This window comes from Piliocolobus tephrosceles, chromosome 9 (assembly GCF_002776525.5).
Source record: "Piliocolobus tephrosceles isolate RC106 chromosome 9, ASM277652v3, whole genome shotgun sequence".
NCBI lineage: Eukaryota > Metazoa > Chordata > Mammalia > Primates > Cercopithecidae > Piliocolobus > Piliocolobus tephrosceles.
In genome coordinates this window covers 74,172,857-74,199,885 of record NC_045442.1, presented here as the reverse complement: position 1 = coordinate 74,199,885, position 27,029 = coordinate 74,172,857, and the positions used below count along the sequence as shown (strand labels likewise).

At 49.5% G+C, this 27,029-nt stretch overlaps 1 protein-coding gene across 1 annotated transcript in view; it reads left to right on the top strand.

Annotated features, from left to right (window-relative positions):
• Positions 1-27,029, top strand: part of DLG5 (discs large MAGUK scaffold protein 5) — a 134,876-nt gene that overhangs the window by 42,667 nt on the left and 65,180 nt on the right. The window contains exons 2-3 of the mRNA XM_023204848.1: positions 13,883-13,951; positions 26,000-26,162. Coding sequence (XP_023060616.1) covers positions 13,883-13,951; positions 26,000-26,162 — 232 coding nt within the window. The remainder of the gene's footprint in view (positions 1-13,882; positions 13,952-25,999; positions 26,163-27,029) is intronic.

Genomic DNA, 27,029 nt, shown 5'->3' with positions numbered 1-27,029 from the left:
GGTCCACCCTGAGGGCCCAGAGATTTTGGACACCTCTAATGGAGAGAAATGGAGGTGAAGCTCTTGGGTGTGTGTGTGTGTGTGTGTGTGTGTGTTTTGACGCATTGTTTCACTGGAATGCACCCAGGCTGGAGTGTAGTGGCGTCATCTCCTGATCTTGGCTCACTGCAATCTCTGCATCCCAGGTTCTTGTGCCTGACCCTCCCGAGTAGCTGGGGTTACAGGTGTGTACCACCACACCTGGCTGATTTTTTTTTTTTTTTAATAGAGAGGAGGTTTCACCATGTTGGCCAGGCTGGTCTCCAACTCCTGGCCTCAAGTGATCCACCTGCCTCAGCCTCCCAGAGTGCTGGGATTACAGGTGTGAGCCACTGCACCTGGCCTTCTTGCTTTTTAATTCCTTTTCCTTTTGTATGCATGTTTGTTGTTTTTGTTGTTTGTGTTTTGAATAAGAGTAGAAGGAAGAAGGAGTTTCTGGAAGAGAAGAGGTTGACAGCAGAGAGTAGAGAGGAGCATGAAGGAAGACTGGGAAATATTTGCAGTGGAGTTGGGGACAGAGATAGACCTGAGCCTCCTGAGGCGGCGAAAAACAGATCATTTATTAGCATTTCCTTTATAGTTACAAAGCGCTTTCAGCATCCAGTACTTCATTTGCTCTGCAAAACAGCCTGTGAAATACTGACTATATAAAGACTTTTAGCCTCAGTGTACAAATGACACCGAGGCTCAGAAAAAGTATTTGCTCCTGGTCACTGATTAGGAGGTGGCCAAAGCAGAGGGAGCCCATGTCCATCCAGCTCCTGATCCTGTGTCCTTTCCACAGTATGGGGTCGCTTTGTGCCTCCCACCCTATGCCAGGGGTCTTGACGAGTTCAAACTCAGCAGGAATATTGTGGTGGGCAAGGGGTTCTCCATGACCTCAGAGCCCTAGTTGCTGCTACTACAGACCCAGGCTGAGTTGCCTTGGTGGTCAGTGATTCTCAAAGCAGCCCACAAAGTAGATGAGGAGGGCAGCGTAGATGGCATTGAAGAAAGAGGGGGCAGAAACAGCACCCGTTTGCTGATGTCTTAGGTAAGACCTTTCCTTTGTAGTTGCCCTCTTTGGCCTTTGTGGACAGAGTGTCCCTGACCTGTGAAGCCTGGGATGCCATGTCCTTGCCTAATGCCCAGTTCATGCCATGAGACTTGGGCAGTTCCCAGAGCCATCATTTTCTCTGGCTGATGACTCAGCTTACCTTGAACTGAGATTAATGGAACATGCCATTGTGGGATGGTGTGGCACTAAGGGACAGTGGGGGAGGGACACCTTTACAGTTCTTTTGCGTTTAGTCTAAGCATCAGAATCATAAACAGCTTCCTGAAACTCCATTGGCCCAGTCCATTTCCTGCTGCCTTCTAAAGACCCAGGATGGAGATACTTACCTAGCTTGTTTCAGAGGCAGTACTGGTCTCTTCTGAGGGGATCAGAGAAGTCCATAGCCAGAGGAGTGACAAGACCAGAGAGGTTGAAGCCAGGACCAGAGGACAAGGCTGGCGTGACAAGGCTGTCACGCCTCTGAGCTGTGACAGAGGCGACTGGAACCCTTCTTTCTCATGCTTCCCTTTTTTCCTTCTGTTGGAAAGATGGCCTTGGCCACAGTGCTGAATGCTGGCCACGAGATAGCATGCCTGCTTGGAGAAGAGTTACTGACCTGCCAGTAGTGATTACTAGGTACCTCCTGTTCCCTGAGTGTTGACACTGGGCGAGGGGTGCCTGCTTGCATCTTTTTCTATCCAGTGGGACAAGGAACTAGTGAGTATCATTTTTTCTGATCTTGTCAGAAAGGAGGAGGTCTGGTCAGGAGTTCAAGACTAGCCTGACCAAGATGGTGAAATCCCATCTCTACTAAAATACAAAAATTAGCCAGGCACAGAGGCACATGCCTGTAACCCCAGCTACTCAGGAGGCTGAGGCAGGAGAATCACTTGAACCCGGGAGATGAAGGTTGCAGTGAGCTGAAATCATGCACTCCAGCCTGGGTGACAGAGCGAGACCCTGTCTCAAAAAACAAAAAACAACAACAAAAAAGGAGGTCTAGGGTTAGTGGATGAGAGTCCTGCTTGAGTTGGGACCCTCTGCTTACTAGCTTTGTGGCCTTGGGCAAGTTACTTGGCTTCTCTGAGCCTACATTTCATCTAGAAGGTGAGTTGATAGTGGCCCATCTTGTAGGATTGCTAGGAGAATTAAATGAAATAATCCATATAAATAGTGCCTTTCCTGCAACAAGTCCTCAATGAACGTTACCTGATTTGAGTAGAGTGTACTGGTACATTCAACAAAAACATGAGCTGTGACATGTAGGATGCCCGGTAGACATTGAAGGCTCTCCCTAATGCTCTGCCTCATTTCCATCAGCCTCCTTGATAACTGGGGAAGTTCAGGGGGTAGGTGGAGTGCAGATTCAGCTTGATCAGGAGTCGGGAGGGTTGTGTCTCTCTCTTACCTTTACCATTAAGCAACATGGGCATCTCTGAGCACCTCTCTGAGCCCTGACCACATGCAGTTGTGTTCAGTTTGTTTGTTTATTTATTTTTGTTTATTTTTTGAGATGGAATCTCGTTCTGTCGCCCACGTTGGAGTGCAGTGGTGCAATCTCGGCTCACTGCAACCTCCGCCTCCTGGGTTCAAGCAGTTCTCCTGCCCCAGCCTCCTGAGTAGCTGGGATTACAGGCATGCACCACCATGCCCGTCTAATTTTTGTATTTTTAGTAGAGGCAGAGTTTTACCATGTTGACCAGGCTGGTCCTGAAACTCTGACCGCAGGTGATCCGCCCGCCTTGGCCTCCCAAAGTGCTGGGATTACAGGCGTGAGCCACTGCACCCGGCTGTGTTGAGTTTCTTTACTTGTGTGGTCGACTCTCCCACCTCACTACTACCCACTTCTCCTCTGTCTTCTTGGTTGATTTCTCTTCTCATCCCTTAGCCCCTGGATGCTCAGGTTCATTCCTTGGACCTCTCCACTGCCCCTCCTGTCTGTACTTCTTCCTTGGGTGATTTTATCAAGGCCCATCACTTGAAATACTAAGCATATGCTGACAATTCTCAGATTATATCTCTAGTCATGACCTTGTCACTGAACTTGAGGCCTGTACATCCATCTGCCTTCCTGACGCCTCACTTGTGTGTCTGTAGGCACCTCATGCGTGACCAGGCCCGGCGGGAACTCGTGATTCCCCAACTCCCTCCCCATCCATTCCTCTTGCAGGCTTCCCCCTTTCAGCAAGGACCAACTTCATTCTTCCAGTTTCCAGGCCAAGAATCCTGGAGTCATCCTTGACTTTTCTTTCTTTCCGATTCCACATTGGGCCTGTGAGCAGATCCTTTCAGCTCTGCTCCAAGCCAAATGTGGAGTAGGAAAGAAAGAAAAGCTCCACAATATCCCTCAAATCCAGCTACTTGTCACCAACACCATTCTTGTCACCCTGGTCCAAGCCCCCAGCATTGCTCCCCTGGACTTGTGAGTTTGCTGTCTGAGTTGTTTCTATGCTTCCGTGCTTATGGACAACATTCAACAAAGCATCTAATGAGCCTAGGTAGATATAAGTCAGATCATGGCTTTCTTCTACTCAGAATCTTCCAGAGGTTTCCCATCTCACTCTGAGTAAAGCCCTGCTTCCTCTCTGTGGCCCATAAGGTCCTGCCTGGAGCTGTCCCGTTGCCCCTCTGACCTCATCTGCATCTTCCTGCAGGTCCCTCCAACTGCAGCAGACAGGTCTCCCCGCATGGGGTGGCCCAGGGCCTTTGCACTTGCTATTCCTTCCTCTAGCACTCCACACTTCCTCTAGGTCTCTGGGGAAAGATGACCTGCCCAGAGAGACCCCTGCCACCACTGTACAATAGCCACATCGCCTCTCCACCCCCACCACCTACCATTTAACTCTGCCACATTTTTCTTCATAGCACTCACTACCCAATACAGTTTATGTTTGTTTATTTCTCCCCCACCCCTGTCACCCTGTTCATGTGAGCTCCATGAGGGCAGGGATTTGTCCATCTTGCTTCCTGCTGCATCTCAATACTTCGCCCAGCATTCACCCAGCGTTTGGTGAATGAATGGGCCTTGTGTTTCCGGGGACAGACATGCCCACCAATGAGTAGCATCTTTTACAGGGCACTGACTGATGTCTGTGTGTGGGTGGTGGGAGCCAGGACTGGATGAGTGGAGGTACAAGCCTGGTGTGATTCCAGGCACACTGCGAGCATTCTGGTTTGTTCTTTGTGAACCAGAGAACCGGAAATCACAAGGCATACTGGGGATGGCTTGAAATTGCCATGGCCACGTGGAATGGTGGGAGGGGAGAGGAAGCCTCCTTATCCACAGGCATAGATAGGGCTGTATTCAGGTATTGAGAGGCGACACTCATGGCTGGCGAGAGGGGGAGGTATTAGCTCTTGAGGGAGATGGTTATGGGAGGTACACAGAGTACTCAGTGCAGAGCTTCTACGAGCAAAACATTCCAGAAGTCAAGGGAAGGCTGGGTGACTGTCCTCCAGGTCCCGTCCATAGCATCTGCCGCCTGTGTACACTGCAGAGGCCACCCTATGCCCTACCTTCCTTAGGAGCCTGCGAGAGGATAACAGTAATGAGAGCTGGTGTTTGTGGATCGCTTGCTGTGTGCCTGGCTCTGTTCTAAGGGCTTTCCGTCTCTTTGCTCGTTCTGTTCTCATCACCTATTATTCTTCCTATGTTTATAAATGAGGAGATGCACAGAAAGTAGAAGCAACTTATTTGAGGTCACACAACTGGTGAGTGGCAGGCCTGAGCCAGCCGGTCCAACGCAGAGCCTGCCTTGGTACAGTTGCCCTGAGAGGGTGGAGGGCAGTGTATTCTGCAAGGTATGCGCTCCATCCAGTGTGGGAGGGAGGCGGCCTCTTCCCCATTTACTGACTACTGGAAACTGAGTGCCGGGCCAGAGCAGGAGGGAGCCGGGGGTGCCTGGTGCCTTTCAGAGAGCTGCTTCCTGCCTGTCGTGACTTCTGGGGCTTATGGGAAGTTTATTCCAGGGCAGACATGGCCCCCGGGGGAAGTCCGGCTGGAGCATAATGGAGGCTTGGCTGCCCCTTGGGTGCCCGTGCTGCTCAGATTTCGTGTCTGGGTTTGGTGTGGCATGTGCTGTCAGGGTGGTGGGGCAGAGACGCTGCGACCGGCCCTGCTCCACTCCTTCAGCTGTGCTCCTTGCCTTGCGGGTGCTGTCAGGCTTGGCTATGTTCGTTGTCCCCCCTCCACCCACACCTTCCAGGGCATAGCACGATGGCCCCGTCCTCCTCCTGCCGAGTTCATCAGACCCTCTTTGGGCCGCCTCCTGTGCCTTTTTGGTGCAGAACTGTCTCAGCCTGGCCAGGAGTGACAGCAGGGAGCAGGGCTTGGTTTTGGTGACGGAAAGCGAGAACCGAGAGGTGTTCCCACCTGGTGTCAGGTTTGATGGTCTTAGGTCTCCCCACTGCTTTCCCTCCCTACCTGCTCCCATCCCCAGCCTGCAGCCTGGCAGCTCTGAAGGGAGGCAGAACAAAGAGGGTGGCTTTCATCAGACACAGGCTTTGTGCTCATCCCAAAGCCTCTAGGTGCCTTTGCTTTGCTGATGAGGACAAGCAGGGTATCCGACTGTGGACTCTTTTCATCCCTCGAAATTTAACAAACTTCCATCTTTCCTTCATGTGCCAGTTTTTTTTTTTTTTTTTTTTAAATCCCTGTCACTTGCCATTTAAAAGAGGAAAAAAAGAAAAAGTAAAGAAAAAGACCAAAACCAGTCCAGTAGTTAGCGAGCAAGGGGTCTTACATGGTACTGAATGATTAATTCTGGGTGCACATGTTTTGTTTTTCCTCTTTTCATATTTTTGCCTTGGGGCATTTTGGGTGGGGAAGGGAGGGGAGTCACAGATGGCAAAATTGATTTGCGAGTTTTCTCAGGTTCAGGCAATTTAGTTCATTATTTTATAAATGGCCTCAAAAGTCCAGTGGGAAGGAGTTAGGGAATGTGTTAAGGAATAGACACAAAAGCCAGGTGCAGTGGCGCAAACCTTAATCCCAGCACTTTGGGAGGCTGAGGCGAGCGGATTGCTTGAGCCCAGAAGTTCAAGACCAGCCTGGGCAACAAAGAGAGACCCTCTCTCTATTTATTTTAAAATATAAAGTTGGAAAAAAAAAAAAAGAATGGACAGAGAGCTCGGCAAGCATCATCTTCCTTCCTGCCACTCCACACAGATCTCACCGCATACCTGAGGTTAAATCTCCAATTGTCTGGACAATGCCCCCTCCCCTTTACCTTTTTTTTCTCTATTTTCCTTCCCTTCCCTCCCTCCCTCCCTTCCTTCCTTCCTTCCTTCCTCCCTCCCTCCCTCCCTCTTTCTGAAAAAAAATATGGGGTCGGCTGGTGTGGTGGCTCATGCCTATAATTCCAACATTTTCAGGTGGATCAGTTGAGGTCAGGAGTTCGAGAGCAGCCTGGCCAACATGGTGAAACCTCGTCTCTACTAAAAAATACAAAATAGCCAGGCATGGTGATGCGGGCCTGTAGTCCCAGCTACTCAGGAGGCTGAGGCTCGAGAATAGCTTGAACTTGGGAGGTAGAGGTTACAGTGAACTGAGATTGCGCCACTCCACTCCAGCCTGGGTGACAGAGCAAGACTCTGTTTAAAAAAAAAAAAAAAAAGATAGGGTCTTGCTATATTGCCCAGGGTGGTCTTGAACTCCTGACTGACCTAAGTGATCCTTCCGCTTCAGCCTCCCAAAGTGCTGGGATTACAGGCAAAGAGCCACCTCACCTGGCCATCTTTACCTTTTAAAGATGGATGAGCAGTTCTTATAATGACCAGAAATAGGGGGAATCCACATCATTACTATAATTTTTTTTTTTTTTTGGCACAGTGATGCTGCTTGTTCTAAAACTTGGTGGAGAATACTGTAGCGTTATCTCAGTTGAGGAAAACAAATATTAAATCTTAACTTCCAAACCGAGAGTGGGGTTTTCCCACCCTCGGGTGGCATATAAGACACATGAGCAGGACTTCCTTGATGACATGCCAGTGTCTGTGGCTGCTCCATTCCAGGACCATGGTCACCCTATAGCTCCCTGAAATACTGGGCCTTGTCTGCTTCCAAGTTTGGGTTTCAGTGTCTGCAGCCTTGGGCCATGCTTTTAAAGCATAGGAGGCTGAGCCCCTAGGGAGGGCTAGGGCTGCCCTGAATGTAGTTTTTTGTTTTTTGTTTTTTTTTCTGCCACCTTTCTTCCCACCTGAGAACTGAGCATGGTTCTGTAAGCAGGCTTCCTAGTAGCCCACTAGTAGGATCTGAGCCCTCTGTTCCCCCAGCATCCCAGGAGGTCTTTAAAACAGAGAAGGTGGGCTCTGCCAAAGGTGATAGCACTCTGCAACTTTCACGCTGTCACCTCCTTCCTCATCTCTGCAGTTCACAGAATTGAGTGGCTCTCGAGTGCAGGCTTGCCCACACCCTGCGACTTCCCTCTGCAGCCAGCACAGGCATGGGTATGGAATGGGGTCTATGAAGCCACAGCTCCTTCTCTTTCTTCCCACTTGGGTGGAGGTGGCTCAGTTCAGAATGCCTGTTGAGTGCTCTCTCGGTGTGGGGAGGTAGGCAGGGAGGAGATGAGCCCATTCCCAGGGAATAGAGGCTGGGAAGCCTTGGCCCAAGCCAGCCCTGCTGTGAGACTTCTTACCCTTCCAGAGAAATGGGTTCTGCCTCTTGTCTCCTGCAGGCCAATCTGGCTTCTCATGTGCTTATCCAAGGCCACCACCTTCCAGGGCCAGCTCCAGGCCCCTGCCTCCATGAAGTCCTCTCTGACTGCTCTTCCCTGTGGAGCCAGGCAGCAGTATTGTGTGTTGGATTTGAGAGCACAGGCGCTGGAGTAGACTGCCTGGGTTTGTATCCTGTTTGCGCTCTTAGTAGTCCTAGCACGACCTTAAGCAAATTAATTTTTCTAACTCTTAGTTTCTTCCTCTGTGAAGTGGGACTAATGACAACCTCTGGGTTGTTATGGAAATTAATGGAGGCAATACATGCAAAGTGCTTAGCACAGTCCCAGCACTTAGTAGTGCTTAGTACCTATTAGCTGCTATTATTTTTCTTGAGAGTGCCATATACGGTGCAGTGGTTTGCTTGTGGATTGTGTGACTTGTCACTCTAGTACAGCTTTCTATGTAGGTAATTGAGGAATTGAACAGCAGGATTGGAAGGGCCCTCTGCAGGTCTGGACTGACCATAATAACAGCAGCTAACACTTAAGAGTACCAGCTATTTGAGGTGCTGTTTCAATCACTTTTCGCAAACAGGCAGAATATCCCTTATCTGAAATCCTTGGAACCAGAAGTGTTTTTGGGTCTTGGATTTCTCCAGATTTTGGAATATTTGCATATACATAATGAGATATCTTGGGAGTGGGACCCAAGTCGAGATGGGAAATGTATTCGCGTTTCATATGCACCTTATATACACATAGTGTGAAGATAGTTTTGTTTTTCCTTTGAGGAAGCAGAATAAACTGTATCCTGTGCCTGCATTTTGACTGGCCCATCACATGAGGTCAGGTGTGGAATTTTCTGCAGTGGTGTCATGTTAGTACTCAAAAAGTTTCAGATTTTGGAGATTTTTGGATTTCAGATTTTTGGATTAGGGATACTCAGCCTGCATTAAATCAGTTTATCCTCAAACAGCTCTAAGAGATAAGCACTTCTATCATCCCATTTTACTGATAAGTATGTGGAAGCACAGAGAGGCAGAGTGACTTCCCTAATGGCACACAGCTAATAAGGGGCTGGGCTGGGAGCTGACTCCAGGCAGGTTGGCCCCAGCTGTGTTGCAGTCATTATTGTTTGGCTCAGAGAGAAGGGCCTTCTTCTGAAGGTTACTTACAGCAGATGAGTAGCCTCCAGGCTCTTGAGCCTCTGGCTTGCCATTCTTTCTCCCGAACCTGGCCCAGTGCCACGCTAGGCTGGGGGCACGTGTTAGAAACCTGGCTGACACGTGCGAGTCCGGGAGCGATTGGGCACCTTCGGTCATTCTGCTGTAGGTGGTGGTTCCTCAGTGTGAACTGGAGGAGGGTGGCAGGATGTGGCAGGTGCCCTGAAAGTGACTGTCCTCCTGGGGCCCAGTCAGCACTTCCTGCTGTCTTCAGGGACCCCAGAGTCCAGAGAGTAGCAGCTTGCTTTCTCCCTCCCCTTTCCCTGGGGATTGAGGTAGGGGGTGCTGGCCTCCCCGTGACTGCGAGCTGTCAGCTCTCTGCCTTCCTGCCTGGGCCCTTCTGGAGGACAGGGAGAACTCTGTGTGCTGGTTCAAGGCTGGAACAAGTTCCTTCAGCCACTGTGGGCTTCACGAAGAGGAAGCGTGAGTCACCAGGGCCTTTACAAGCTCCAGGTTAATGGAAGGGGTGTGTTGGGGGTGCGCTTCCATCTCTCTTGGGCCCCATGGGCTGTGGGAGGGGGCCTGGGAGGGCTGGCGCATTTCATTATTGTTCGGGTGATTTTTACTGGAAGTTCTTTTGAAGTGGTCTTTGTGACCCAGTGGTGCTGAGTCACAGGGTAAACAGAATTAGCAGGGGCCGGGCTCTTGGAAAGGACACAGACAGTGCCTGTGGGCCAATCCCAGAGGGTCACCAGGCTGGCTTCCTCCCAGTGGCTTTCTTCCACCTCTCCCAGGGTTTTGGCTGCAGCTTCCATGTGCATCCCACCTGTGGACTCCAGCTCTGGGCCAGTGTGTAGAGCATGTGCCCTAGGGGCTTGTGAGAAATGCATTCTGAAACCCCACCCTCGTCTGCTGAATAAGTGCTTACGTTGCCCAGATAGTTCCTTTGATAGTAAAGAATCTCCTTATATCATGCTCTGGTCCACATGTCCACATCTAAACTTGGCCTCAAGCTCCGCTTTTCTGGAAATGTTTCCATATCATCCAACTCTCCCTGGGTCTCATCAGCACCTCTGCACGGTACTTGGTAGCTTGCATGAGTTTGTGGTCGGTGCCCTCCTCTCGTGTGTGTGTGCGTACATGCGCGTGTACACACACACACACAACAGGAGGCTGATCCTACAGTGCCGCTTAGCCCTGGGCACTCTGCGAGGTAGAGAATGTCCCTCCACACTGTTTCTCCTTCCACAGCAGCCCATCCTAGGTTTCAGAGCAGGTTGGGTGGAGGTGCCTTCAGGAGAACCTGGGGAAATTGTCTCCTCCTGGATTGGGCTGTGGCAGAAGATGAGGATCACCAAAGTGTGCTTGGCCTAGATGGGACACCTGTTGACTCCAAATTTGATGGCGAAACCCCAGAGGTAGATGACGCCGACACCTGCCCCTCAGCCCTGTGGAAGCAACTGGCCTTGAAAGGACACTGTGTGACTTTGGGGGATGGTGACTTCTTTTGCCTTTTCCTGACAGTTCTGACCACGCAGGCCTTTAGGACAACAATAACCGCAGAGACAAAGCATGACTGAGACAATGTCGTCTTTGGGCCTTTTTCCCCCTTAATGACGTCCAAGGCTCTGGGAACATTGTAAAAACTGGGTCCTGTCCAATTTTAACCACTCCCCCCACCAGCTCCTAGGAGCCCTGCCAGCTCCCTGGGATGGGGGTGGGAGTGATGCCCAGAGATGCACATAAAGATGTCACGCTGCCCTGGTTAGGCCCCAGAGGCCAGTCAGGGCTGCAGGGACAGGGAAGAGGAACAGAACGTGTTGCTTGGCCCGCGGACTCCCCCAGCCAGGGAGGTAGGTGGGCGGAGAGAGGGAAGGGTGTCTGCCAAGCTTAATTAACAGTGGAAACTCGCCACCGGGGAGGAGAGAGACGATTTGAAGAGGAGGGGCAGTTTACTGGAAGATGGGGCGCTGCCGATGCCAACAGTAAGAAAGGGGAGCATTCCAGCAGCGGCATCCGGAGTGCAGGCTGCCAGTGTCGTAAGCCGGGATGGGTTGAACATAGAGATTTCTGGAGGTGAGAGTGGGGGAATTTATTTGTGCCTGCTTTCCTGAGTAGACGTCTTCCAGAAACAATCTACCAACCTGCCAGTGGTTAGCCTTCCTTGCCCCCCATAAAGAAAAAATACTATTTAAAAAATGGCAGTTGAGTTTAGAAAATAGACATTGTGTTGGGTTCTTGTTCTTTGAAGATATCAATGGATTGCCCAAATTGCATTTGACTTTATTTCACAGATATTGAAGCAATGTGTAAAGTGTATGATACAGAAAGAGAGATGGGTTAAACAAATGTGTGATGCAGGCCAGATGTGGTGGCTCATGCCTGTAAATCCTAGCACTTTGGGAGGCTGAGGCCTGGTGGATCCCAAGATCAGGAGTTCGAGACCAGCCTGGCCAACATAGCAAAACCCCACTCTACTAAAAATAGAAGAAATTGGGCGGGTGTGGTGGTGGGCGCCTGTAATCCCAGCTGCTCAGGAGGCTGTGGCAGGAGAATTGCTTGAACCCTGGAGGTGGAGGTTGCAGTGAGCCGAGATCACGCCATTGTACTCCAGCCTGGGCGACAGTGCAAGACTCCGTCTCAAAAAAAAAAAAAAAGGGTGTGATGCTTATTGTTTTGTTGAGACAAAAATGCAGAGATATTGATTGTACAGCAAAACTAATAGTGCGGGTTGGACTTCAAATATGGGAGGTGGAGCATGGGTTATTCATTTTTTAGCAGGATCATAGAATTTCAAGACTGAACTGGGTTTTCTGGTTTCATCTCCTTTTGGATGTGCAGACTTCCTCATGACATTCATGCCACTTGAGTGCTGGGCCTCCCTCACTCCCTCACCCCTTCACCCCCAGGCTTTTCATACCTGGCAGTGCTGACTGTGGCCATCCAGACCTGTGTGGAGATGCAGCTTTCTCCAGCATCCACCTGCTGCTCCTGGTTTGGCTGCAGGAGGCCATCAAGAACAAATTTAATCCCTTCTGACAGTCGTATTGAGGGACAAGACATCTACCCACTCCCCAGTCATCCTCTTCAGCCCATGCTCAACGCCTTCAGATTCTTCAGAGAGTCTCTGAAAATGTGATAATGAGGCTACTGGTCATTGCGAGTCACGCCTGTCCTAGTGCTTGCCATTACCAAAGTTGCTTTTTGCTTGCTTGTCTCTTTTTTCTCTCCCACTTCATCTCCTTTTCTGATGGACACACCTGCTAGCTCACCTGCCTGTAGTCTGTCTCTCTGCCCTCCTGCATGGTCCTCACCTCCCCAGCAAAGTCTCCCTGCTTTCCCCTTAAGGTCTCTCCTGTCCACAGGGGCCTCCCACCTACCGTGCATCTCCCTCCCTCTGCTCCTGTTTACCCCCATTTCTTCATTTCTCCTCTTTCCCGTTCAAAGAAGCGTGTAGGGTGGGTAGTCAAGAATTGCAGTGGAAGAGTGTTTTTTTTTTTTTTTTTTTTTTTTTGAGATGGGATCTCACTTTGTTGCCCAGGCTGAAGTGAGTGGCATGATCATGGCCCACTGCAGCCTTGACCTCCCTGGGCTCAGGTGATCCTCCCACCTCAGATTCCCAGGTAGCTGGGACTAGAGGTGAGTGCTGCCATGCCCAGCTAATTTTTTGTATTTTTTGTAGAGATGGAGTTTCACCATGTTGCCCAGGCTGGTCTCAAACTCCTGAGCTGAAGCAATCTGCCCACCTTGGCCTCCCAAAGCACTGGGATTATAGGCATGAGCCACTGCACCCGACTGGGAGCTCCTTAAATTTGGTCCCCACATTTCTGGTTGTGGAGCCGAGGATCTCATTAGTTCTTGGCAGCTTTCTGACGCTAGAGCCCTAAGGCTTGTTCAAAGCCCTTATTGCAAAAATTCCATCTCCAACTCACCCACTTGGCCTGGTACATACTGCTCTTCATTGTATAGTTCTTTTGGCTCCAAGAACAAAACACTGGATTCGTCCTTGTTTTATTTGACCTGCCATCTCTGTGTGTTATGCTTTGTCCACTCCCAATTTAGTCTCTGTGTCAGTTTGCCCTCCCTTTTAATTTTATGTCATCCATAGTCTTGATGAGCAAAGCGTACCTTCTGTTTCTGTTAATCATGGAAATGTAATTGCTGAAATGGGATGGGAGAGGGACCTTATAAGCCATCTGGTTGAACTCCTTCATTTTGCAGACCAGGAAACAGAGTTCCAGAAAACAAAAGCTACTTGCTCAGCACGACCCAGCTATGGGCACCTACATAGAGATAGGTTCAGAAACTGGGCTTCCTGGTGCTGGGAGGGTAACATCTGGTTTTGAAAATATTTGAATTCAAACCAAACCACAGTGGTTGTGTGTCCACAACCAGGAATTAACATTAAGTGTGGACAAAAAAGTGCTACCCTCTGACTTTGGTGATGGTATAATTGCTTATCATTTTAGGAGTAACTTTTAATAAGGGGGCAGATGCTAACTGAATTCTTAAGAACTGAGCTTGAATACAGTTAGAACCTAAGAGCACAGCAGTTAGAGAAAGAACAGATAGGTCAGTTGTGTAATTTCTGCTCTGTTACCCCCTGCATGGAAGCCAGAATCATACTGATAGAGATCTGTAGGAAACCCTCACACCCCATGTTTACCTGGGGCATGTCACTGCCTTGCTAAACCTTTCCCCAGATGTCCCAACAAGAAGCCAGCTGACTGACTCCAAGTTCCCCTCTGCCCGCCTGCCCAGAGCAGGAGGGGCGTATAAAGTGAGGTGGGAGGCCTGGCAGAAACACCGAAGTCCAGATCTGCTGAGCGTGCCTCCTCTGCTTGGCCCCTGGATGTGTATTTCTAGTGCCTGGTGCATGTGGCTTTCATGGCCTGGCATTGACTGATGATCAACTGGTCTGACAGTGGCTTGGGGTGAAGACGAGTGACCCCTTGGGATTAGTAACACAGTTTCCCCTCTTTCCCCAGGTTCTACCTACAGCGTCCTGTCCACCATGCCTTCAGACTCGGAAAGCAGCAGCTCCCTCAGCAGTGTGGGTGAGTACTGCCTTCTGGGGAGGACACCGGGTAGGCCAGGGGTCTGGGTGGAAGCCGGGACAGCCGGGGTTCATGGGAGAGGAAGCTGGTTCTCCCTTGTCAGATTACTCACAGGATCATCTTCTGTTGATTTCATTTACATTTTCTCCATCAGCAAAAACCCATTTCTGATGTTAGAAGGGAGGTGGGGAGGTGAGTGCTGGGAGGCACATGTTTTGCCATTGTTCACTTTGTCCGGGCACAGAGCTTCTAGGGGAGCCTGTTGTCCCACTATCTCCATCTCCACACTAAAGGCCTCGTAGTAACTCAGTGACCACTGCCCAGGAGACTCACCCCTTTTGGAGTTTCCTTGGGGATAGGCATTGCCAGTCCACACTGAATTGGATATGTTTCTCTGAACGTGGGTTTCAGAAAGCCCATAAAATGAGGCCAGCCCTTCCCTGAGTTCACTGAAGTCCAGCAGGAAGGCCGCAGTAGTCTCAGCCTTCCCGCACCTCTGTGACCCATTCCCTCTGTTTTAGCACCTCTAGTGGGGTTTCTCATTGCCTGATCTGACCATGATGGATGCAGACACCTTCAGTGGGGAGTTCCAGCGTCTTTTGAGCCTGAAGGACTCACAGAAGTCATCTACTCCGACTATTTTCTTTTCCCCCGGCAGAGAGATGGGGAAACTGACATTCTGGGAGGGGAAGTCACATGCCTGAGATTCTAGGACTAGTCAGGACGGCTCTTTCTTATGTCAGTTCACATCCTGAACACCTCCAGTGTGCCAGAGGTGGGCTTGGGCTGTAGTAGCAAATTAGGCAGATGTGGGCCCCACACTCCTGGATGTTAGGGTCTTTTGGTGGGAAACCGTTAAATAAGTAGCTACAGTAAGGGAAGGCAGTGTGAAGAGAGGGAAGACAGTGACCAGCGGGGGAGTTCCATCTTAGTTTTCTAGGACTGCTGTAATAAAGTGCCACAGACCAGGTGGCTTACACAGCAGAAATTGATTGTCTCACAGTTTTGGAGGACAGAAGCCCAAGATCAAAGTGTTAGTGAGGCCACGTGGGCTGAAGGTGCTAGGGAGGGATCTGTCCTGGGCCTCTCTCCTCGCTTCGGGTGGCTTGCTGGTAATCCTTGGTGCTCCTTGGTTTGCCAACATCACACTGATCTCTGCCTTTGTGTTCACATGATATTCTCCCTCCGTGTGTGTCTGTCTCCAAATTTCCCCTTTTAATAAGGATACTGGTCAGATTGGCCTAGGAGCCTGCCTTACCGGCAGCAAGACCTCATCTTAAATTGATAATCTGTAAAGACTGTTTCACCATCAGCAATAACTGCTGTGGGCTGAGCAGCGCGCCTCTCAGGACTCCCCTTTTAGAATGCAGATGTGCCTCGGAAAGGTAATGCTTTGACCTTTCCAAATAAGGTTCACCTTCACATTCACTGGATTGGGCCTTTAGCATCTTTTGGGGGGCCACAATTCCACCCATAAAAGCACAGTTCCCCCCATAACCCTCATCCTGTTTAGGACTCAGGGCGGGCCCTTCTGGGACTGCAATTCAAAGCTCCTAATGGTATCCTATTACTTTGTTCTGCCTGCTTTTGGTGCCTGGAGACACATCAACGGAATGATGGGATTGTTGGAATTTGGAAGTAGGACTCACCCTTCAGGAAGTGCATGGAGTGGGACAGTCAGGATCAGTAGATGGGGAAGGTGAGGCTTTTTAAGGTGGACTGGGTAAGCCCTGAGCATACTCCTCTGACCTGTCTAGTTTTTCACCCTTCACCAGTATCTGTCTGACAGATCACGATCAGCAAACTCATTCCCATCGGCATTTCAAGGGTTAAATTGTTACCTTTCCTAGGCACATGTGCATTCTAAAAGGGAATTCTAGAGAGGGGTATTGCCTAACCCATAGCAATTCCTGCTGATGGCGGAATTCCCAGCCTGAGTAGGAAGATATTTCTTGGGCAGCTGGACCCCAGCATACTCTGGAAGAAGCGTCATGGCCATGACCCACCAGTTGGTTCTGCACTCACCTGAAGCTGGCTCAGTCCTTGCGATGGAGCCGTCAACAGTATGCCCATGCTCTTTCTGGGCATCACAGGCAGGCAGAGGGCAGTGCTCTGATGTGTTTCTTAGAGCAGGCTGGGTCTGTACTGTCTGTGTCAGGATATTTAATGCTGAAATAAGTGATTGCATCCCTTCTGGGCAGAGCCTCTTGAGTTCACAGGGAACCGAGTTTTGCTTCTCTTGCTTTTCTGCTTGAGGTTGCCATTGTCCTTTGGGTGCAGGCATCAGGGAACACCCACTGATACCACCTTAACCAATCAGGAAATGTATGAGCTCCCATATGAGGCTGTGCTGAGGTCAGCCAGTACAGGGGGATGCAACTCTGTCCTCCTCTGTGCATTGTCTTCCCACAGTCTCATGGCGGGGTGTCTGTAGCAGCAACTCCAGCCATCACATCCAGACCTGACAGTGTCCAGGTCTGCAGTGTCCAGTATGGGCGCTACTAACCACAAGTGGCTACTTAAATTTAAATGAATTAAAATGAAATTTAAATTTCTAGTTTCTCAGGCAAATCCACCACATTCCAAGTGCTCTGTAGCCATCTGCGGTGAGTGGCAGAAGAAGGTGGGGTTTTTATGAGCAAAGGAACCTGTTCCAGAGTCCCTCAGTACGGCCTCCTCTCAGTGACCACAGTTGGCTGCTTGTTTGTGCCAAAACCAGTGGTTCACAAAGCCTGGTCCCTGGACCACGGGGACACTCATTAGAGATGCAGGTTTGAGCTTCCTCCCATCCCTGCTGCATCAGAAACTCTGAGGGTTTCTATAGCTTACTAACCCTCCAGTTTGAGATGGACTGGCCCAACCTCATCCCTGGGAAGGGAGCCGGAATGTCTGTACCAGGCTTGCACCAGTCCCTCGGGGTGGAATGCCTGGTGGGGCTGGCCCTGGGAGCACTCCAGCACCTGCCAGGGAGTTCCTGCTGGCTCAGCAACACCTGATGAGACGCAGAAGTCTACAAGCACACATTGCCCTGGCAGGAGGGGCCACTGGTAAGGTCACATGGTGATCTTGGGAACCTGAGGAAAGGCAAGAGCAAGATCCTTATAAAAAAAAATCACCTCCACTTTCCCATTTACATCTCCCTAAATGGAAATGGCTGGGAAAAGAATGGCAGGTTGTATTCAGCATGAGAGGAAATCGGAGGCTGAAGCCTTGGGCGTGTAGACAGCATTCTCTCAGGCGGTCTGTCCGGTCTCAGATCTCCATCCTGGCCCTACTCACAACTCACCTTTCCAACAGCCTTAAGGGTGGCAGGTCTTTGTGCCAAGGCCTCCTCGGGCAGTTTCCATGGGTTTTCATCAGCTAAGCACACACAGTTTCCCTGAGGCCCTCCTCCCCCGCCTCCTGCGCCTGTTGTTGTGACCTGCCCCCGACCCTACCCTGTGGATCTGCCGGGGACTGCGCACTAGTTTCAGGCAATCAATACTTTTTTCCTCTGCATTCATCCTGACCTAATTTCTCAGTAGCCTTTTATTTCTCATCTTGGAAAACTGGGGAGGTTTTAAGGAGGAGAAGAGACGTTCTTGGGCATCTCTTGTAAAGTGAGCCTTAAATTCCATGAAGATTGAAATAGCAGGAGATTTCTTATTAAATGGAGAGGTCTCCAGGCTTATTGGCAGGAGAAAGAGCTGGAGGGCTTCCCTCGTATCCCAGGGAAGATTCCTTGAAAGTGCTGCTTCTGGTTGACAGGGGAAGGTGGGGTGAGCCATCAGGGAAGTGGGGGCTGCCCACTGACACTCTGTGACCTCTGATCCTTCATTCCTGACCCAGACTTTTGGATCAGGGATAACTGTTTGCAAAGCCAATTTATCAGAGATGGGAATGCCTCCTCCTCGTGGGGCAGGTATTTGATACTCATAGGGATCGCAGTGAGCATGGCCCCTAATGTTATCACACTGCCAGGGAGACAGGTACTGTCTGGCACGACTGGCTATTCTGCTCGGTGTAGAGCAGAAAGAAAGAAGTAACTCGGGAAGAAGCAGTTAGTTCTGATGAGGTGAATCAGAGAAAGTTTCCTGGAGGAAGTGGCCCTTGAATTGGGCCTTCTAGGAAAGGTACTCTGGACTCAGACGCAGCTGGGAAGTAGTTGGCCGTGGCTGCTTATGGTGGTTTGGGTTCTCAAAAGCAGACCCTGAATCAAGGGTTCGAAAGCAAGTCTTTGATCTGGCTGGAGATCTGGGGCCTGGATTTGCAGCATTGGAATCTAACCTCCTTTCAGTCCAAGCTGGGGAAACACTGATCTGGAGTCACATACTCATTGACTAAGGGGGGGTGTCCCCCTTTGGCCTTCATTGTTGATGACATTAACGGGGGATTCCTTTAAAGGCAGTGGCTACTGGATAGCCAGTAAAACAAGGGAGAAATAAGTGCATTCTGGCCAGCAAATGCAACTTTGGTCGGGAACAGAGGTTCTCAAACTGTACCAGGCATCAGAATCTCCCGGAGGGCTTTTACAACACGGAGTGCTGCAGGGACTTACTGCCAGGGTTTCTGATTCAGTGAGTCCAGGTGGGACCTGAAATTTTGCCTAGCAGGTTCTCTAGTGAAGCTTAGGTGCTTTAAGAAGCACTCGTTCACCCCAGGCAGGGCCTGGGTCTTTCCTGGACGGCTGTGGGTGTCCGGAGTTGTAGGTGAGGATGACTTGGTGCTCTGATGACTGTGCTCTGCCACTGCTTTGCCTCTCCCTGGTAGCCAAGGCCTGAAAGTGGCTAGGAAGTTTACCTGGACATCTCTCTGGCTCCTGGAAGCACAGGCCTACAGGGCCTAGAAGCAAAGATGAGACCTGCCCAGCTGTAAGACCAAGGAGGTGCCTCCAGGGTCAGTGGGAGCATGACAGTGAGGGAGCCCAGGACAAAGGGTGGTGGCTGAGAAATCCACCTAGCTGCCAGTCCATTTGCTGAGCCTCGGTGGTAGTGACAGTAGCAGCCAGGGCAACTGACACAAGGAGCTGAGGATTCCTGTGATGGGAACACTCCCTTCTGTCCTCCTTCTTACACCCAGGTCAGAAGGAGGCTGGCTGCCCCGAGGTCTTCATAGCTGGAGACTGATGGGTTGTGTTGGCATGGCTCTGAGCCCCTTCCTTCTGTCCTGTTTCCTTCTCTCCTCTCTCCAGCTTCCTCCTAAGCCAGGGCTGCGTCTTGCTGTTGCCTCCTTTATAAAATGGGGGTGAAAAGAGCAGCCCAGGGGTGGCTGCTCTTTGTCCACCATCCAGAGCCTGCTCCTGGTCTGGTGTCTTCCTGTTTTGGGCCATTTTAGTCCAAACCAAATCTTTTACCTCTGAAATCTGATCCTGAACACAAAAGGAAAAGGAAAATCTGCCTCCTTCTCCAGTGGTTGCCAGACTTGAGTAAGGAAAGCCTGAGGTCATGGGAGACTTGACAGCTTTGCTTTTGAGTCCAGAAGAACAACTGCACAAGGTTAGAACTGCATTGGAAGCTTTTGTTGACAGCTACTTTGGAGGCTTTTGTTGACAACCCAGCTTGATGTTAGTTTTTGTTTTGCCTGTTTTTTAAAAAGTTTACTGTAAATAACCACAGTGACAGCAGAGGAGATTGGTCCTCATCTCTTTACCTGTCAGCATCACTCGTAGGATGATGGCTTCATTCAGGGCATCACAGTTTGTTTTCTTAAAAAAAAAATGTTGTGAGGCTAGGTATGGTTGCTCACAGCTATAATCCCAGCACTTCAGGAGGCCAAGGTAGGAGGATGGCTTGAGCCCAGGAGTTTGGGACCAGCCTGGGCAACATAGTGGGGCCCTGTTGCTACAAAAAGTAAAAAAAAAAAAAAAATAATAATTAGCCAGGCATGGTAGCACACCCCTGTAGTTCCAGCTGCTTGGGAGGCTGAGGTGGGGATTGCTTGAGCCCAGGAGGTCGAGGTTGCAGTGAGTCATGATTGTGCCACTGCACTCCAACGTGGGTGACAGAGCAAGACCCTGTCTCAAAAAAATTTTTATTTTGTTAAGGTTATGTTCGTTGAGATATAATTTACATACACTAAAGTGTATTTTTTTTAAGTATACAGTTCAAGTTTTGACAAATAGTCATGCAACCATTGCTGCTTTTAAGATGCAGAACACTTCCTTCTGTATCTTAAAAATTCCCTCTGCACCTTTGCAGTCTGCCCTTTTCCCCACCCTCAGTCCCTGGCAGCCACTCATCTCTTTTCTGTCCCTGTAGTGTTGCCGTTCCCAGAATGTCGTATCAGTGGTCGTGTAGTCTGTACCTTTTAGAGTTGGGCTTCTTTTGCTTAACGCAGGGCACTCCAGCTTCCCCCACACCCTGTGTGCATCCGCAGTTGTATCATTCATCCCTTTTCATTGCTGAGTAATACTCCATCATAAGGACATAACACAGTTGTTTATTCATTCCCTAGCTGCTCTAAACAGCTGTGTGCTGGTTTTTGTATGCACGTAAATTCTCATTTCTCCTGGGTAAAATACCTAAGCATGGGATTGCTGGGTGGTATGGCAATTGCATGTTTAGCTTTATAAGAAACTGTCAAACTGTTTTCTGAAGTGGCTGCATGGCTTTGTATTCCCATCAGCAGTGTTTGAGAATTCCAGTTTTGAGAATCCAGCTGTATCCTTGCCAGCATTTGGTGGCATTGCTTTTTATTTTAGCCATTCTGATGGGCATATGGTGGTAAAGGAACTTCATGGTTGTCTTCAAATGCTTACAGGTCTATTGCATACAAGAAATCCCTGTGGCCCTTAGGGGTTAGATCAAGGGTCACTGGAGGGAATATCCAGAGACAGATTAATTCAGTAGAGGGCATAATTTTAGGGGGAGAGATAAGATGGGTGCTGCTGGGAAGTAGTGAGCTCCTTCACTGTGGAATTTGGTCTTAGTGGCCATTTGAGGGATCCTGACAACCATTTGTATGGTAGGGCTGCATCATTTTCAGAATATCTGTCAACCCCTAGATGCAAATGAAAAGACAAAAACTTCAGTTGAATGGGGATCGAGAGGATTTTCTGCAACCCTTGCTGTTCTTTTGGAACTTCTGGGTGTAGCACATCTTGAGATTGGTCATGAGGTCCCCTGTGGCCCTCCTTGGCCCTCCCCAGCCCCCAACTACAAAAGGCCAGAGGCATGGGCTGCACTTTCTGCTCGGTCAGAGAGCCTGCTGTGTGATGGATCTCGGGTCTGGTTGACCTTACTTTCTGTATATGTCCTGTATGCTCAAGCCTTTGGGCCAGGAGAAATGGAACAGGAATCCTTCCCTATTAGGAGGCAGTATTGTGGGGGTGGCTGAGGGGTTGGCTCTGATGTCAGATCTGAGTCTGCATGGGAATCCCATTTTCCTAGCCATGTAGTCTTTCTGGACGTGATTCTCAAGGAGCGATCCTAGCACAACACCAGTAGGGAGCTGCGGAGATTTTAGCACAGAACCCAGGGCTTGGGCAGTGCTTGGCACATGTCATTGCTACTTTATCTGTGTGGCCAGCCACCCCCAGCTCATCACGGCTATAGACTGAGACGTCTGGAGACAGAGATGGGAAGCGTTGGGATGGTTCTGAGCCCTTCCTTCTGTCCTGCTGCCTCCTCTCCTCTCTCCAGCTTCCTCGAAAGTCAGGGCTGCGTCTTTCTGTTGCCTCATTTACAAAATGGGGATAAAATTCAAAATTTCTTATCTTCCCAAAGGCAGGTTACTGCGCCTGATGGTGCTTTTCTGTTGTGAAACTGGACACTTGATGTTTCTCTACTATTTCTTGAACTTGATTATAGCATATAAGAGCCATTCTGAAAGTGTGGCCTAATGTCCCTGAGGTCCTTTCAGAGGGCTCGTGAGGTGAGACTGTTTTCATAATGATACTAGGATGTCACTGGTCTTTTATGTTCTCATCCTCACGTGGGTGTAGAGTCCAGTTTTCAAAAGGTTCCATCCTGGGTGTATGACATTACACAGAGATGAGACTCCAGCTGTCTCTGTGAAGCTGGATGTTAAACAGCCTGTGTAACAAAATGCAAAGCAATGACACTCTTCCTGCTGCATTGTTTTGTTTTGTAATGGAAAGGGTGGTTAATGTCCCATAAAAAATCTTACGTGAATATACAATGGAGTTTTGACTTTTTAAAAAATAAGTAAATATTTAAAAATTCTTCTTGGTTTTAATTTCTAATCTTGTAAATTTTATTAGACATAACGTCTATGAACAAAAGCTCTTTGGAGTGTCAGATAAGTATAGCGGTCCTAAGATCCAAAAATGTGCAAGCTTTGAGGTTAATACCTTGGTTTCTAGGATCATTTAGAGGTCCATATTCCATACCTCTGTGACCTGGACACACTATTTAACCTTGGTAAGGTTGTGTTTCCCGATGTGCAAAATGAGGATAACAGTGATAGCTACCTTATGAGGATTGAATGGGATAATGTACGAAAAGCATTTCAAAAACTGCCAGGCATGGCCGGGTGTGGTGCCTCACTGTAATCCCAGCACTTTGGGAGGCTGAGGTGGGTGGATCACCTGAAGTCAGGAGTTTGAGACCAGCCCGGCCAACATGGTGAAACTCCATCTCTACTAAATACAAAAAATCAGCCGGGCATGGTGGCACATGCCTGTAATCCCAGCTACTCTGGAGGCTGAGGCAGGAGGATCGCTTGAACCCAGGAGGTGGAGGTTGCAGTGAGCCTAGATTGTACCACTGCACTCTAGCCTGGGCAACAGGAGTGAAGCTCTGCCTCAAAAAAACAAAAACAAAACAACAACAACAACAAAAAAAAACAAAACCTGCCAGGCTTGAAGTGCATGTTACTGATGGTTGTTATTTGGGAGGCAGCAAGGCATGAGGGTGAAGCACATGTGCTTCGAATCCAGACTGCCTGGGCACTTGAGTCAATGACCTAACCTTGCTGGGCCTCAGTTTCTCACCTGTGAAATGGGGATGATGTTATCAGTACACACCTGTGAGGTTGTTGCGACGGTGAAATCAATGCTTGGAACATAACCTCCCCCTGGGCTTGGTTAGAGGTTGAGTAGCAGGCACGTTGAAAGGAAGCTCCACTGTTGGAGAGTCAGGTAGGTTATGGTCAGTCAGGTGACTCAGCACCATCACCCACCTGACCCGCCAAACTGCTGGGGGCAGCAGTGAAGCTGAGGGTCTCTTGGCGGAAAGGTGTGGGAAGGCTTCTGAAGCTGTAGAGGAGACCCCTTTGGGGAGAGGAGATGCTGACCCCTGGCCTCACCTCCAAAGAATATTTTGACCACAAAGGTGTGGCCTGGAGCACAGAAATCCTGGTTGTCATGGTACTGGTGGCTTTTAAACACAGTCTGTGTTGCTTAATGACAGGGACACATTCTGAGAAATGTGTTGTCATTTGGCAATTTAGTCATTATGTAAACATGAGTGTGCTTACACAAACTTAGATGGTATCTACCCCATACCTAGGTTACATGATATGGCCTGTTGTTCCTAGGCTGCAAACCTGTGCAGCATGGTACTGTACCAGCTACGGTAGGCAGTTGTAACACAATGGTAAGTATTTGTGTGTCTATACATAGAAAAGAAAAGGTGCAGCAAAAGTACAGAATAAAAGATAAAAAATGGTCCAGCTGTACAGGGCACTTACATGAATGGAGCTTGCAGGACGTGAAGTTGTTCTGGGTGAGTCAGTGAGTGAGTGGGGAGAGAATGTGAGGGCATAGGACATGACTGTACACTGCTGTAAGCTTTGTAAACACTGTACACCTAGGCTATATTAGACTTACAGAAAATATTTTTCCTTCTTTAATAGTAAACTATAGCTTACTGTAACTTTTTTACTTTATAAACTTTATATATATATTTTTAACTTTTTGACTGTTTTGTAATAACACTTAGCTTAAAACACAAACACATTGGGCCAGGTGTGGTGGCTCATGCCTGTAATCCGAGCACTTTGGGAGCCTGAGGCAGGCGGATCCCTTGAGCTCAGAAGTTTGAGACCAGCCTGGGCAACATGGCAAAACCCTGTCTGTACAAAAAAATTAGCTGGGCGTGGTGGCACATGCCTGTAGTCCCGGCTACTTGGGAGGCTGAAGTGGGAGGATCGCTTGAGCCCAGGAGGCAGAGGTTGCAGTGAGCCGAGATTGTGCCACTGTATTCCAGCCTGGGTGACAACAAGACCCTGTCTCAAAAAAAAAAAAAAAGAATACACACAAACACATTGTACAGCTGAATATTTTCTTTCTTTATATCCTTATTTTATAGGGTTTTTCTATTTAAAAAATTTTTAATTATTTTTGTACTTTTAAAACTTTTTTTGTTAAAAACTAAGACACAAATACATTAATATATTAGCCTAGGTCTACAGAGGATCAGAATCAGCAAGACGTCATTAGGTGACAGGAATTTTTCACCTCTGTTGTAATCTTTTAATTTATTTTTTTAGAGACAAGTTCTTGCTCTGTCATCCAGGCTGGAATGCAGTAGAGTGATCTCGGCTCACTGCAGCCTTGACCTCCTGGGCTCAGGCGATTCTCCCACCTCAGCCTCCCAAGTAGCTGTGACTCTAGGCACGTGCCACCACACCCAGCTAATTTTTTTGTATTTTTTGTTAGAGACGGGGTTTCGCCATGTTGGCCAGGCTAGTCTCAAACTCCTGAGCTCAAGGGATCCACCTGCCTTGGCCTCTCAAAGTGCTTGGATTACAGGCGTGAGCCACCACTCTTGGCTAAGATTTTTGTATTTTTTGTAGAGATGTGGTTTAATCTTTTTTTAAAAAAAATACTTATTTCTTTTGTTTCTAACTCTATTATAATCTTATGGGACCACGGTCCTACGTGTGATCCATCATTGACTGAAACGTTGTTATTTGGCACGTGACTGTCCTGCATTTCAGGGGATGCTGGAGTCAGGTGGTTGGGGTTCCACAACCGAAAAACACTGACAAGTGCAGCGCTGGGAGTTGAGGCTCCCCCTCCCACAGTGGTCTGGCTTGTCATGCCTGGTGCTGAGCTCCCTGTCCTCCCTGGCCCTTCTGGAAGGTCCCAAGCCACTGCTTTTGTCTTGGGGGACTCTTGGTTTGCATGAACATTTGGCCAACAAGGATCAGTGGGACATGGGTGGTCAGGATGGCACAGAGAGTCAGAAGACCTGTCATGTCCTATGCCCTTTGTGCGTTGTGGGTCCACTGCAGAACAAACACTGTGTCCCCTGACACGAGTCAGCCTGCCAGATCCCATCCACAGATTGGATGTTTGCTGTGAACTCCTCTGACCTCACCAAGGGTCTCTAGGGTTGGTTGAGATATCAGGTAGACATATTGACAGGGTTCAATATAAAAGCACCATGGATTAGTCTCTTCTCCTGGGATGAGGTGCTTTCTTCCTAGAAATGGATTTGGATCTTGTCAGAGGTGGTGGTGGCAGCGGTGGCTGTTGCCTGCTAGGAGCATAAGGTGTGGGGCTCCCTGCAGGACACTCAGTCCTAGGGTGGGTGATGTGGGCTGGTGAGGGTTAAGTAGCCTGGAGGCACCAGGACCAACTTGAATGGCGTCACACTGACCTAAGCTGGAAGCCAGCAGCCCTCCTCTTAGCCTGCACGCCTGGGCTGGTTGGGCAGGTCTGGCAGGCGGGTGGACGGCTTGCAAAAAGGGAGCCGTGCAGTGTCCAGCCCTGGTCGAGGAGGGCGGGGACATGGCCCTTGGGCCCCAGCTGCCCTGGTCCTTAGTAGCGTCACTGGATTTCAGGTGTGCCTTCCTCCTTGAGCCGTGCCTTTCACTCTCCTCAGGGCACAGTTTGGTCTGTCCTGCTCCAGGTGCCTTGCTGGGGTGGTTACTGGGGTTGTTGAGTGCTTGGATGCTGGAGCCAGATGCCCTGCACTCACTTTCAGTTCTACCTGCTACCCTCTCTGGCTCAGTGTTCTCATCTGTGAAAGGGGAATGGTAAGAGGACCCACTTGTTGGGGTGTCATGAACAGCTAACACAAGACAACAGCTCCGAACAGCACCGGACGCCTCGTGAATGCCAGATGAATGCAAGTTCACTTTATTATTCCCCTTCCACAGGCACTACTGGGAAGGCGCCGTCCCCACCACCCCTCCTCACTGACCGGCAAGTGAACGAGAAGGTGGAGCACCTCTCCATCCAGCTGCGGCTGATGACCAGGGAGAGGAACGAGCTCCGCAAGCGCCTGGCCTTTGCCACGCATGGCACGGCCTTCGATAAGAGGTAGTAATCACGCTGTCTCCCCTTGCCCAGGCCCCATGGTTGGGGTTACTACCCCGATGCTGGTGCTGTCACCCCCAGACACCCCTAGCACCTGGGGGTCCAGGCTGCACTGCCTGAGTGTCCCTTTTTCCCCACTTCACGTCCAGAAATGCTTCCCAGGGGCAGGACCCGCAGGCTTCTGGGGCAGGTCCGCATCCCACATGTGACAAGGCCCCTTAGTAGTGGTGTGCTTGTGTGCAAAGTCGGCTCGTGTGTGTGTGTGTGTGTGTGTGTGTGTGTGTGTGTTCCTACCAATGTCTCCTAGACCTGCCTAAGTTGAGTGAAGCTTTATGTGCTTGGTAAACATATTAATTGTTCCCTGCCACATACGTGTTTTGTTTTTTGAGACGGGGTCTTGCTTTGTTGCCTGGGCTAGAATGCAGTGGCACAATCATGGTTCAATGCTGTTTTGACCTGCCCAGCTCAAGTGAACCCCCCACCTTAGCCTTCCGAGGAGCTGGGACTATAGGTGTGTGCCACCACGCCCAACTATTTTTTTTTTTTTTTATTTAGTTTTTTTGCTGCAGCAGGGTCTTTTGTTGTTGCCCAGGCTGGTTTTGAGCGTCTAGGCTCCAGTGATCCTCTTGCCTTGGCCTCCCAGAGTGCTGGAATTACAGGCGTGAACCACAGCATCTGGCCCCACATGATGTGTTTTAAACAGACCACATTTTAGCTGGTGTCTTTGTTGCTTTGAAGAAAATTTTTGCTTCTTTTATTGTGATTTAGAGGTAGATACCAGGGAAAGGTGGCCCATAGGGTGGGGCAGAGAGAGAGTCTTTATCTACCTGCATGATCTAGGAGGACTTTCTGGGAAGGAGGAGGGCCAGA